The sequence below is a fragment of the Cryptococcus neoformans genome, chromosome 2, assembly GCF_000149245.1.
Source record: "Cryptococcus neoformans var. grubii H99 chromosome 2, complete sequence".
NCBI classification, from domain to species: Eukaryota; Fungi; Basidiomycota; class Tremellomycetes; order Tremellales; family Cryptococcaceae; genus Cryptococcus; species Cryptococcus neoformans.
In genome coordinates, this window is record NC_026746.1 from 27272 (window position 1) to 39752 (window position 12481).

The 12481-nt window shown below is 49.8% G+C and overlaps 4 protein-coding genes; 2 read left to right on the forward strand and 2 right to left on the reverse strand.

Moving 5' to 3' along the window:
• Positions 1 to 69: 69 nt before the first annotated feature.
• On the forward strand, positions 70 to 2017 carry CNAG_06792 (hypothetical protein). XM_012192346.1 has 5 exons: positions 70 to 254; positions 427 to 562; positions 658 to 812; positions 903 to 997; positions 1085 to 2017. Exons 1-5 carry the CDS (start codon positions 141 to 143, stop codon positions 1146 to 1148), a joined length of 564 nt encoding a protein of 187 aa, XP_012047736.1. The 5' UTR covers positions 70 to 140; the 3' UTR covers positions 1149 to 2017.
• On the reverse strand, positions 1170 to 3892 carry CNAG_06791 (hypothetical protein). XM_012191713.1 has 8 exons: positions 3656 to 3892; positions 3520 to 3576; positions 3336 to 3422; positions 3226 to 3272; positions 3092 to 3166; positions 2975 to 3030; positions 2665 to 2919; positions 1170 to 2603 (listed from the first exon to the last, which is right to left on the reverse strand). The coding sequence occupies exons 1-8, from the start codon at positions 3753 to 3755 to the stop codon at positions 2339 to 2341; spliced, it is 942 nt and encodes a 313-aa protein (XP_012047103.1). The 5' UTR covers positions 3756 to 3892; the 3' UTR covers positions 1170 to 2338.
• Positions 3893 to 4016: 124 nt separating this feature from the next.
• On the reverse strand, positions 4017 to 9539 carry CNAG_06790 (hypothetical protein). XM_012191714.1 has 5 exons: positions 8520 to 9539; positions 7886 to 8419; positions 6653 to 7804; positions 4517 to 6541; positions 4017 to 4452 (listed from the first exon to the last, which is right to left on the reverse strand). Exons 1-5 carry the CDS (start codon positions 9528 to 9530, stop codon positions 4336 to 4338), a joined length of 4839 nt encoding a protein of 1612 aa, XP_012047104.1. The 5' UTR covers positions 9531 to 9539; the 3' UTR covers positions 4017 to 4335.
• Positions 9540 to 9694: 155 nt separating this feature from the next.
• On the forward strand, positions 9695 to 12341 carry CNAG_07460 (heat shock transcription factor). XM_012192351.1 has 3 exons: positions 9695 to 10081; positions 10154 to 10252; positions 10313 to 12341. The coding sequence occupies exons 1-3, from the start codon at positions 9751 to 9753 to the stop codon at positions 12196 to 12198; spliced, it is 2316 nt and encodes a 771-aa protein (XP_012047741.1). The 5' UTR covers positions 9695 to 9750; the 3' UTR covers positions 12199 to 12341.
• Positions 12342 to 12481: the final 140 nt, after the last annotated feature.

Below are 12481 nucleotides of genomic sequence, written 5' to 3' on the forward strand. Positions count from 1 at the left end.
TTAGGGAGGAGACGTAATTACGTAACAGGTGGATTCGCGAATGACGAGTGACGGACTGACAACGAGAACACAGCCATATCTATAACAACGTCCACATCCACATTTCCATTCACATCTATAACTACAGCCCACACTCCACCATGTCCATTCCACACTCGGCTTACGATCCTCGCCGCGTATTCCGTTTCAATGTCCCCCACTTTGAAATCGGTCCCAAAGCACGCTCAGTTGGAACATACCTCTCCGGCGGTCTCGTATGTTACAGTCTCTGGTACTCGGTTTGCAATCATCGTCTTTTCCGCTGACATATTTCCCTACTATTGTTAACACTAACTACTTCAATCTCTTCAATGACGCCATCATATTCCGACATTTCCTCCATCACAAATGCCTGGTGATATTTCTACATTGCCATTGGATCCGCAGTTCGCACTGTCATATTTCCTCCTGTTCGACGCCGCTACCCTCTCGTCCCACGCGAAACCGCCTCCAGACGCGCCCTACGATGTCGTACCAGTCCACATGGCGTTTGTCGACTGGATCCCTGCCATCTGCACCACCCGTACGTCCCGGTCCTCCCATGTTCTCATCTCCCCTCCTGTGTCCCCACTCCATCTTCACCTGTTTAAAAACCCACAGCTGACCGGGAAACAACAGTTGGATTCATCATAACCTCGCTCCTCGACAAATCCCACCTCACCTCTGCCTTCTCTTCCGACCCATGGGCACATGAAGGTTCTGCTGCTTGGCGTGCAAGGGTGGTACTCTTTATCGGAGTGGCCTTGATGGCTGGCGGTCTCGCCGGGAGTCTTGTACGTCCACTCTTCTTTCCCATTCTCTTTTTTTCTGGATTTTGAAAAAAGGGCCAACTGACTGACTGCTTATGGATTTGGGAATTACAGTGTGTCCTAATTCTCAAATACATTGTCCCCGATTACACTGGATACACCTATTACGGTGCCGCCAACGTGGCTACCAACGCTGGCATCATGATTTCGTACGCCCTATTTCTCTCACTACAACTAATCGCTCTCAAATTCCATAGAGCTGACTTTTGACATCTGTCGTTTAACTGGGAAACTAGAGCCATGATACTCTGGATCTCGCAAAGCGGCAGCGACGAGTACGAGTATCAACTCACTGTCTAATCCTTTTTTCTTTTCTCCTTCATTTATTTCTACCCCTTCCCCACCACTCGCGGATATCATTTTCCACATTTTCATCTTGCCACGTTGTCATCTTTTGGATCGTTCAAGCCGACAGGCGCGGCGGGGTAAGGTGGGGGAGAAAGGTAGGAATAGGATGCCGCCAACAATCGCGATTATATGGCGATGGAAGCTTTTTGTATGCATAGATACTTACAAACGAGGTCCATCACCAAAATGCGAAATGCAGTTTTGAAAACTGTGAAATGCAAACTGGCGCAGTGCAAAAATGCACTTCTGTAAATGGGAAGTGCAACGGAAATGGTCCGAGCGACAGCTGATCCTGATGCGCCACCGACTATTAATCAATTCAATCCATCACATCAGCGATGATCCATCACCATCAGTGATGATCAGGGGTTTGATCAACGCCCAACGTCTCAAACTCCTTTTTGTCTCCTTACTAGATTTCACCATGCTGCGCCCCTCCTTTCTCTCTCTCATCACAGCATCATATACCCGCGACGATGATGGGGCCGCGCTCAGGACCACCTGGCATTTTACTGTCACTAAGCTGGCACCTCACTTTAATAACAGTTCGTGGCAAAGCCCCCTTCACCATCCAATCTGACTTTGATCCTGCTTTCTTTGTTGTTTCTTGACATTGGATCATGCAATCACGGCCTCGGCCATGTCCGCCCCATACGGTCATCCGGCCGACGCAACATATCCTTCGCCATTGTGCCATGTCCCCTTCGATATCAACTAACCACACGCGGTCCCGAATATGATGATCGTCAATGCTCTCGGATGCCAGCCACGATTACTTTCTTTATTTCTCTTCCTTTTTCATGCGTTCGAGAGGCATACTGTAAGGATACAGGGGGACGAGGGTAGTAGCATCAGGTGCTTTCCGACCTTTACGAGGACAGTGGCGCCGCTACAGATATCAGCAATGTCAAACAGCACAGTCTGGGCAAGTGTGAATCGTTATGAAAAAGGAAGGAAAGCCCAGATCTGCCTGGTGATGAGAGTTACTTATGTCACTACATACCATCTCGACTTTACCCAACTGTTCTGAATTATGGCCACAGCTAGTAGCACTTTCACAGCTCCCTCTGATCTGATTGCATATATTACATACCTTCCTCATTCCAACCGACTCTTATCGTACATCTATTCTCATGAAGGACTTACGCCCTCTCTCTCTCTTCCCTTTCTCTCCTCCCCTCCACCCTTTCCACATCCTCCTCCAATCGAATCCTCCCCTGCCTCTCCAAGCTTCGCTTCCAAGCGACCCCAACAATGAGCGTTATGGGATGCAACACAAGACACGCAATGATGGTGATTAACAAGGGAGGGGGTTTAGGAAGAGCAGTCGTAGGGAGCGTAGGGTTGGTGCGAGGCGATGAAAAGAGGAGAGAAAAGAGGAGGTACATACTTGCGATTGTCAGCAAGCTAATCACAAGCCGTCAGTACATGGACACAGAAATTTGCGAAAAAAGTATGCAAATCTCACTAGAGTCGCCTTGCTCCTGCCCAGAGTGCAGAAACAATATTCACACTCGCCACGCAAGCCACCGCCTGCCACGTATATTTACCCCACTTGCTTTCGTCTTTGATGATCCACCCGACGGCAATGAAACCAGAGTGCAGCCAATCAAGTTGAAAGAGGATAGCTAGGAACATTGTCATAGGGGCGTGGATAAATATGGCGTCCATTGGTCGCTTAAGAGTGGGAGGGTAGTAGAGAAGGGTCATGTGGATTGAGAGTCTGGCAAAAAAGATCATCAGCAGTGGTCGCGGAACGGCTAACAATTAAGACGTACACGTTGAGGGCATTGATCAGGAGAACTATTTCGGCACCGATGAAGAATTGAAGGGTCTGTTAACAGGCAAGTCAATTCAAGTACTTGGAACCATAACATCGCAAAGCTTTTACCCACAAAGAATACCGCCCAAGCTGCTTGAAGCCAATTGGCAACCGCAAATCTCAATCCGACCCCGTGCACGAGCATCTCCTACAAATCATGAAAGGTGATCAGTCCTTACCGCTATCAGAGACGTGGCAAACACTCACCTTCGTAGCTTCCTTTCGTGCCAGTAGCAACACTAGACAGAATCCAACTATTTGCCAAAGGAGATTATCAGAAACAGGTTCTTCTTCTTTACCATTTCCCACGTTCTTACTTTGTAACCCGAACAAAACAGCCCAGTAAAGTTCAATCATGATTGAATTAGGCGTTAAAAGTGTTGGAAAAAGAGCACTGATACCGCCTGCATGTTTGTCAGCTTAGTCTAATTCATGTCCGGTAGAAGACAAGAATTTCGAACTTTGAACCAAAGAAAGACGACCATGAAAGAAAGAACTTACTCAATCCTGGCTTGAGGGCGAGAGCGCAAACCAAATTAGTCCCCATCGCCACCAGCACTATCAGGTTCTCATCAGCCTTTCAGATGACCTCTTTACAGACGACCTTTACAGCTGAAGGTGATGGAATACCACGTACCGGAGATTGGTACAGCAATCTGCAGCCGAACAAGCTTCATAGACTGCCTGAACTGCTCAGGAGTGATGACCTCGTCTGGGAGGGGATCATAGCTCGACATGATTGGAATTGGTTTCCTGCTTGATTGGGTATCTTCTAAGTAGTCCTCTTGACAGAGTATATATAGGTGAACTGCGCAGTGCACTGAAGGCCGATGGCAAATTGGAACAAGTGAAAACGCTGCGCAGGACGAAATCGACAAAGCACGAACTAACGAACGAATGAACGGGCGGGGACGACAAGTGCGTCATCGGAACGTAATGGACGGCAACCACCGAAGTCTCGCCAGCCGACGGCCGTCATTTATTGAGAAGGCCACCAACGATCGACAAAATCGCTATACATTATCACCTACAAACATCCTAGCATTGAGCCAACTTCTATACAGACCGAAGGGCTGTGAGAGGAAAGTGGGATCAGGTCAAATGGGCAATAAAAGATAGGCAAAGAATCAAGTATGCAGCACCACAAGCTATATATTCCATCTCATAATATAATCATAATCGCGACAAAACACAATCGCGGCAAAAACATAAATTGGATTTTGTCCGTATGAAGTGTCTTATGTAATACAGGACCATAAACGCTATGTGCTATACCCTATAAATGTCAATACATTTCCTCGTTTCCGACGACCAAAGTTAATCCCCTCCTTGCTCCTCTTCGTCATCATCATCATTATCCTCGCGCTCACCACCTTCATTCTCCACAGGGATTACTCGTTTCGTTGTACTCCTCGCCACGGGAGTATCCAGGATCTAAGTCACATCAGTATCCTGTCACTTATACGAAAAGATGAAAATAAAGAATTGTAAAACCCACTTCTTTTCTCAACTCTTCACCACTGACCCCTTCCTGTCCTTGTTCCCCATCATCATCCTCATCCTCATCCGCCACGCCGAGCTGGACACCCTTCCTAAAAATCTCGCTCTCCTCCTCTACCCACGCTTTTGAAGTTTTTTCCACCGGGGATGATGGGTTGTCCTTACCGTTGAGATTGGAAGAAGAGGAGGAAGTGTTGATGTTGAGGATATCGGCCGATGATAAAGAGGGGAGTGAGAAGGAGAAGGCTTGGGCTTCCATAAGACCTCGTTCGATTTCTTTTTGCTTTTCATCTTCTTCCTTCACCCCCCTTCCTGGACCTCCCTCAACATTTTCCTCATCTTTATCCTTTCCCTTCCCCTCGCTCTCTGCGTCCTCATCTCCCTTCGCTATGATCCCTAGGCCAACTGATTCACCATAATTACTAGCCTTACTCTGCATCGAAGCTGAGCGCGTGTGCGCCGCATGTCTCGCCGCAAGCTGCACCATGTCCAGCTCTTCCGCATCACTATCATTATCATCACTATCTCCGATCGAAAAGTTCGGGCTTGAGATCTCAAGACTACCCCCCTTGGCGTGATGCGCGTGGCGTCTAGATGTCGGCGTCAAAAGTTGCTTGCCGTCATTCTCCTGCTTCTTGCTTTGCTGATTCTTTCTAGCTGAATATTTAGAGGCGGAGGAAGACGAAGACATGATTTGAGAAGGAAGCAAGACGCGAGGAGGGGGTGTAAATCCTTCGCTCTGCTTAATCAAGGCAGTAAGCCGATCATTCACCTCCAACAACTCTTCAATCCCGACCGCGCTTTCCTCCTCTGCACCTTCAACAACATGTTGTATAATCTCCACCAACCTCTCAATCACCATTTGCGCCTTGGCGAGTACCTTTTCATACTCTTCTGTCGGCATCTCCTTCCCTCCTTCCCAGTTTTGCGTGTTGCCTTCTTTTAAGAGACCGTCGTAGATCTTACTAGCAGTGAAGTACTGGTCGAGGTGGGAGACAGAAGTCTTGGCGAGCGCAAAGAGAGCGGACATGGGGAGAGAGATGATTTTTGATCGTTCCTCCTCGCTGAGTACACTTACATGCGGCGCGGCAGAGGTGGATCCTGACTTGGTAGAAGTGGGAGAAGATGTCGATTGGGCTTTCAAAGAACGCAAAAGATCTGAATGCTTCAAAGGCGCCCAGACTTCCGCTTCGGCCGCTGCACTCAGTGCCTTGTGTTCATTCTCTCCTTTCTTACCTCCATCTGCTTCTCCCTCTCCAGATTTACTTGCACCATCATATACCTGCGCCGCGGAGAGGGTAGTCGCATCCCTGGAAGTTTCGCCCCCCTTATGACCACATGGTTCGTGCTCTACATGTTGCCCTTGTACAGCCCCTGATGATATCCCATACGCTTCATCATAAGAAGCAGCAAGTACAGCCGCCGCTTCTTCCGTATTCCTCACGCAAATGCTGAGGACACCCTGCATGACCCTTGCCATTGCCTCTCTTTCCCTTTCCTTCTCCTCCTCTTCAACTTCCCTTTCCCCACCAACAGGTGTAGGCATGCTGAGATCCAAGCACCTGATCAGTCGGTTCACCTTTAAGCCGCCATACAACGCATGCACGCCCGCCGCACCGATAGGGTTTGCCGTTAAATCAAGATGAAGGAGGCCTTGGTTCTCACCCAAAAATTCTGCGAGCGCAATAGCACCTTCGTCGCCCATCCCCACAGAGCTGAGGAATAATCTTTTGAGGGTGGTGTTGACAGCCAATGCATTGCGCAGGCTGACCACTGCATCGCGTCCTTCCGAGTTTGCGCCCAAAGTATTTGCTGTTATACCCCTGTTGTTGCTAGACACGGGGGAAGAGGACGTGATACAGCATGGATTATCAGAGAGCGACAGAGTAGAGAGGGAAGTATTGTACTTGAGCGACTCGGCGAGTGCTGCAAGACCGGAAGGGGGGATAGAGTTGGATGAGAGGTTGAGGATTTTGAGGGTACGGTTACGTTTTAAAACTTGGGCAATGTATGTCACACCTCCCTATAAGTACGGAAACAGAATACAGGGAACGCCGGTCAGTATATCAATTTTTTTGGTTTTGGTCTGGGAGGTAGGAGGGGGGCGGAGCGAGTTAATCAAATGGGAACTTACCCGAATATCATTCCCCTTCAAATCAAGCGTCTGTAACTTTCCAATCCGCTGTACGTTTTCAAGGGCTCTCACACTTCTTTCCAGTGCTCTACTCGTTGGGCCCGGTACCCATCTCTCCGACCTTTCGTTCCCCCTCTCCTTCTCCTTCTCCTTGTCGTTCGTCCCTTTCGATCTGTCTGGTGTATCCGTATCCTTATCGCTTTGAGTATGAGAGCGCGAATGCGAATGTGATTCGGAGTGGGAATCAAGTGGGGAAGAAGCATCAAACGGCATCTGCAATCTCTCCATCACCGACATTCTCGGGGGTGTATACCCTTTCGGCACCGTCATGGACGTCACGCCTCTTGATCCTGTTATATGAGGTACCACGCCCTCTCCTTCTTTTTCCTTCCCACCTAATCCTCCTGTTCCGCTCATCCCACCACCGCCACCACCACTAGCAACTCCTGAACGCCCCACTCCAGCTAAGCGGGAAGAGAAAGAATCGTAATCATAATCCCTAACCATGACAGCGACGCCAACCGCTCCATCTCTATTTATCCTATTCCCGCGAAGAGAGAGATGTTTAAGTCCAGATGTACGGATGCCATGGGCAAGAACTTCAAGGAGTGGTGGACGGAGGGAGCAAGAATCGAGGCGGAGGGTTTGAAGGGATGTTTGTTGCTGGGACTGGGGTTGGGCTTGCGGTAGGTTCTGAGTTTGGGTTTGTACTTGAGAAGATTGAGACTGAGGCAGAGGCGTGGACGCGCCCAGTTGTTGCTGGGCCTGCTGTGAGGGGCTGAGAGAAACGACATCGGTTGATGAAGAGGGTTTGAGCAAAGGCGCAGGAGGAAGGAAAGCGCTATACAGATTACGTTTTCCTCCCTCATCCTCCCATTCACCTTCGTCTCGCTCTCCTTCATTCTCTTCGCCACCCGACGCTACAGTCTTTCCTTTTCCGTTTCTTGTATCGCTAGAAGATGAGGAAATCATTAGCTTCCCTTCACTATTCTGCCCTCCTCTCGAAGCAGAAGCGGAAGTAGAAGTAGAATGCGAAGAGGTCGATTGAGAGACGGCGGAATAGCAAGGTTCGTTCAAAGCTTTGACAAGCGCCTCCATCGATTTTCGGTCCCATACCGTTTCGGATAAATCGAGATGTTTCAAATTCTTTGCCTGTCATCACCGATGTAAAGCGTAAAAAAAACCAAGATGAGCGGCATATTCTAGACAACAATGTGGGGAGGTGGAACGCACCATCTTGAGATACTCTGCTATCAGACCCCACCCTTTCTCGCGAATCTTCTTACATCCCTTCAAACTCAATCTTTCCACCCCATCCGCCCCCCTTTCTTTCCCTCCTGTTGATCCCCTATCACCGGGACCACCACTCACAAGCAACGCATGCAAAATACTCTTCAACCCCCCTTCCTCCACTGCCCCATCCTCCAACGACAGACCGACCAGCCCAAATCGCGTCGCCAACACGTCCGCCACCGGTTCGGCCGAATGATGGCTCAAAGGGACGTCGAGCGGGTGGATGCCAGGTGGAAGGGAGGAGGAGATGGTGGCGTGGTTGATCGGGCGGAGGATGAGGTGGATTATGCGTTCTGGGGCAAGAGAAGGGGATTTGGGGATGTCCGGAAGAGACTGCAGAGCACGGATGATACCTATACGAGGTCGTTCGTCACGTCCTCGACAGGCTTGTTCGTAGAGTACCACGAGGCGGCGTGAGGTCCAGTAAGATGGATGGAGAGAGGTTAGAAGAAGTGAACGTTGAGTGTTTTCAATCTGTGAATTTGATGATTGAATGGTCAGCAAAAGATAAAAGACAAGTTTGACGAGTCGAAGGATGATGGTTGGTGATACATTTGGAAATAATCCGACTCACCTTTGCACGATCGGCCAAGACTTTTTCACTCCATGGTTCACCATTTGAAGAGATGGGATAGATGATACTCATGCTCGGAAGGAGGAAGGTAACCTTTTTGAGATGTTGTTTCTTTTTGCTACCGTTATTATTGCGATGGTTGGTGGTTGGGGTGGAGGTAATGGACTTGGGTGTAGGTGACGCAGTACCATCGCGAGGTGGTAACGGGGGCGCATCTTTCCTTGGTAAACTCGGTCCTCGGGTATAGCCAAGATGATCGTCTTGCGAAGGTGGTGGTGGGGCTGGCAAGGGCATGGAATTTGAAAAGAGTTGTCTCGCCCGACCCTGGCCATGACTGCCTTCTTGCCCCTGCCCTTGACTTTGCGTCTGAACCTGATTCTGAGCGTTTGTAACGAAACGGCCTATACCCATAGCCAGTCTCCCACTGAGCGAGGCCAACGTCCCCCCTTGTCCACCTAGGACTCTTGGGGTCGGCATTGGCATACTTGGCTGTTGCCCGTGCCCGTGTGCTGACATCTGCTGCGTTGATGTTGATCCTGCCGCTGTCCACTGGCCATTTCCATTCACTCCAGCCCTACCAGTCCCATCGCCTGGCACAACAGCCTCATCCCCTTCCCCTCCAGCAACCCTGGTGCCAACAGCAGTCACTGCACCTCCAACCATATCCCTCAACCGATGACCAAAAGTAGGCTTGGATGGTGGAGGAGGGGGTTTCAGTATACCCTTTTTGGGTGGTAAAGGACGTCTTTTCGCCGGACGCGGTAGCTTTGGTGCTCCTTGAGTCTCTTCTTGAGGATGAGACCGGGGTGCTGCTTCGGGCTGTAGTTGCGGTTGTTGTTCGAGCTGAGCTTGTGGTTGTGGCTCAGTCTGCCGCTCTGGCTCCGACTGTGCTGTCTCGAGCTGCTCTTGTCCTTGCTCGCTTGCTCCTCCGCCTCCTGGCTCGTCTTCCACCCCTGGTGGGTCTTGCATGTGTTGCTGTTCACCCTCTTCCATGGTCGTCCGACTATACATACATCTATACAACCCACGTAAAATGCCCGCTTCGTTCATGGATAGGAGGTCATACGCGCTAGAACGTCATCCGCGCCTATGACATGGTTTACGTAATTTGAACCATAGGCACCAGTAGATAATAATCTTTGCACTCATTCGTATCCCGCCATTATTCGCTTTCCCACTCGTCGAAATCCATCTCGAGTGTGATACATTCATTTCGACAGTACCGTCCACCATGACCACAAATCTATACGCTATAGCAGGCCCCTCAAAACCCACAACCCCAACATCGACCCCTTCTCCACGCTCTGAACCGCCTTCACCGCTCAAATCACTTACATCACTCCCAACAAACCCGCTCAACCCGCAAGGCACGTCTACCTCCAACGCACTTACAAATCAGTCGTCAAGCACAGGAATAGGAATATCTAAACCGGGTCTAAGCGTGGATGAAAATGGAGAAGTTATGAAGGTGCCCGCATTCTTGAACAAGCTGTATACGATGGTCAGTGATCCCGAGGTGGACGACTTGATTTACTGGGGAGAGAATGGGGATTCATTTTTTGGTACGTCTATCTTGTTGAAATTCTACCTTCTTATCCTGCATATATATGCTACTAAGCTTATAAAAATTACAGTGCCGAATGCAGAGCTATTCGGGAGGGAACTCTTACCGAGATGGTTTAAGCATTCCAACTTTTCAAGCTTTGTCCGTCAACTCAACATGTATGGGTTTCGTACGTCCATTCTTGCTTTTCCCTATCTTTATATCAACTGACTTATCTTTTGACATCCAGACAAAGTCCCCCACCTTCAGTCTGGCGCCCTGAAAAATGAAACGCCCATCGAATTATGGGAGTTCGCAAACCCCTATTTCAAACGCGGCCAACCCCAGCTTCTTACCAAAGTCACTCGCAAAAACAACCGACTTTCAAACTCTGGTGTTGGATCTTCATCTTCCCTCGGAGGTAGCGGAGCAGGAGGAGGAATGAATACCCGCTCTGCATCTGCTGCTGCTGCCTCTGGCTCTGGTTCCGGACAAATCCAACAAGCCATCAGTCAAGGCCATGAAGCTGGTAACCATTCCACTTCAGGGAAATACCTTATCACAGACGGTACCACCCCTGGCTCTGCCCCTCCCTCGCACACCTCCGCCGGTCCACTCATCGCCCCTCAAACCCTCGATCTTTCGGCAATCAACTCTGGTATCGCCGCCATACGCCAAACCCAAGCTTCCATTGCTACCGATCTGCGCAAACTTCAGGCATCTAACGAAGCGCTTTGGAGGCAGGCATATGAAACGCAGGAGAAGCAACGGAAACATGAAGAGACGATTGATTTGATTGTAAGCTTTTTGGAGAGGTTGTTTGGGACGGAAGGGGAGGGATTGAAGGGGTTGAAGGAGGCGATGAGAAGGGGAGTTGGAGTAAGAAGGGATAGGGATGGGAGAGAAGGCAGGGATTCAAGAGATGCGAGGTTTGCGGATGATGACGATGGGGGACAGAAGAAGAGAAGGAGGGTAGGACTCGATAGGATGATTGAAGGTGGCTCTGGTGATGGAACAGGCGAACACGGTGAGATTGAAAGCCCATCATCAGACGACCGCCTCGTCGAGATCGGATCCAACTCGGAATATTCCATCCCATCTGTCAAACGTACCTCCTCTTCCTCCCACCCACTTTCCCTCGGTCAACTGGGTTCCTCCCGATTTACCGCGCTGCCTTCCGAAGATCCTTCTCCTTCAGGCTCTGGATTAGGATCAACACCTTATGAAGGTCTTCGCACCACACAGGCTAGCGCTCATGGAGCTGGGGCTGACGTCAATGTGACCGACCCGACATTAGGCATGAACCATCTCTCCCCCCTATCCGATACCGACCCCCTCCTCCCGTCATCATCCAACGCCCTCGCCCCATACACCTCTCACCCCTCCTTCCCTTCCTCCAACCCTAATCCATCTTCCGCATGGGCCTTCAACCCTTCCCAACCTTTACTCTCACCAACATCCGCCGTAGCTGCCGCACACGCATATAACCTCGATCCTTCTTTGCTTCAAACCACGATTGGGAGTCTACTCCAAAGTCCTGCCGTTGCCCAAATGTTTTTGAAATCATTGAGCGCCAGTGCGCAAGGTCAGGCTCTGACTTCGCACTCTCATCCCCATAACCCATCTCTGCTGAACCCGAACCCGAACGGCAATGCTTCCACCTCGGCCTCCGCCTCTGCCCATGACATGAACACCGAAGGTTTGGGAACAGGATCAGGAACCAAAGACCTCGACCCAACTCTCGCCCTCTTTTCCCCACTTCCGTCCCATTCCTCTCTCGCCTCCCAATCCAACGACCTCTTGAAATCCTACAATGACGCCCTCACAGTCGGAGAAGGGGTTGACAATTTACAAGAGAGTATCGATAGTCTTGTGAGGAGCATGGGGTTGGATTTGCCTAATGGTGGATCATCTTCTGTGGGTGTCGATGTCGGTGACGGGAGTGGAGTTGGGACAGGGACAGGGGAGGGAGATGGAGAGTTTAATGTGGATGAGTTCTTGCAGGGCTTGGCGAAGGAAGGGGAAGGGGAAGAAGGGGAAAGGGAAGTAGGAGGAGATGGGGATGCGTCAAGCTCAGGTGCAGGCGCAGAAAATGGAAGGAAAGAAGATGTAATTGCCCAAAGTGGACTCAAATAGGGAAGTTAAGATGTAGACTTGTAATGCACTTTTGGCAATTTGATAGATTTGTTTTCCTCAAAATGTGTACATAGCTCGATTTATTGAATACAAAAGAGTCGACTTAGAGTCCTCTTGACGTAATGTAAATATATTGATAATCAAAAATGTTTTTGTGCTGTTGTTCATACGTTCATTCCATCTCTGCAAAGCATTATTCACCGACACATAGGCCCATTAACATCTCAAAGCAATAACTAACCCTTCCTTTTACTCTGCGACTTACACCATGCGATGCTTGTTG

What these genes read in the sequence shown, in the direction of transcription:
- CNAG_06792 (XM_012192346.1), top strand. Translation starts at nt 141, where the DNA reads ATGTCCATTCCACACTCGGCTTACGATCCTCGCCGCGTATTCCGTTTC. An exon ending in CCCTGCCATCTGCACCACCC is followed by an intron (nt 563 to 657) that starts GTACGTCCCGGT and finishes GGGAAACAACAG; the next exon opens with TTGGATTCATCATAACCTCG. An exon ending in AACGCTGGCATCATGATTTC is followed by an intron (nt 998 to 1,084) that starts GTACGCCCTATT and finishes CTGGGAAACTAG; the next exon opens with AGCCATGATACTCTGGATCT.
- CNAG_06791 (XM_012191713.1), bottom strand. Translation starts at nt 3,755, where the DNA reads ATGTCGAGCTATGATCCCCTCCCAGACGAGGTCATCACTCCTGAGCAG. An exon ending in TGTTTTGTTCGGGTTACAAA is followed by an intron (nt 3,273 to 3,335) that starts GTAAGAACGTGG and finishes TTTGGCAAATAG; the next exon opens with TTGGATTCTGTCTAGTGTTG. An exon ending in GCAGGAGCAAGGCGACTCTA is followed by an intron (nt 2,604 to 2,664) that starts GTGAGATTTGCA and finishes GCTTGTGATTAG; the next exon opens with CTTGCTGACAATCGCAAGTA.
- CNAG_06790 (XM_012191714.1), bottom strand. Translation starts at nt 9,530, where the DNA reads ATGTATAGTCGGACGACCATGGAAGAGGGTGAACAGCAACACATGCAA. An exon ending in TAGCAGAGTATCTCAAGATG is followed by an intron (nt 7,805 to 7,885) that starts GTGCGTTCCACC and finishes CGGTGATGACAG; the next exon opens with GCAAAGAATTTGAAACATCT. An exon ending in TGAAGGGGAATGATATTCGG is followed by an intron (nt 6,542 to 6,652) that starts GTAAGTTCCCAT and finishes CCGTACTTATAG; the next exon opens with GGAGGTGTGACATACATTGC.
- CNAG_07460 (XM_012192351.1), top strand. Translation starts at nt 9,751, where the DNA reads ATGACCACAAATCTATACGCTATAGCAGGCCCCTCAAAACCCACAACC. An exon ending in GAATGGGGATTCATTTTTTG is followed by an intron (nt 10,082 to 10,153) that starts GTACGTCTATCT and finishes TAAAAATTACAG; the next exon opens with TGCCGAATGCAGAGCTATTC. An exon ending in ACTCAACATGTATGGGTTTC is followed by an intron (nt 10,253 to 10,312) that starts GTACGTCCATTC and finishes TTTGACATCCAG; the next exon opens with ACAAAGTCCCCCACCTTCAG.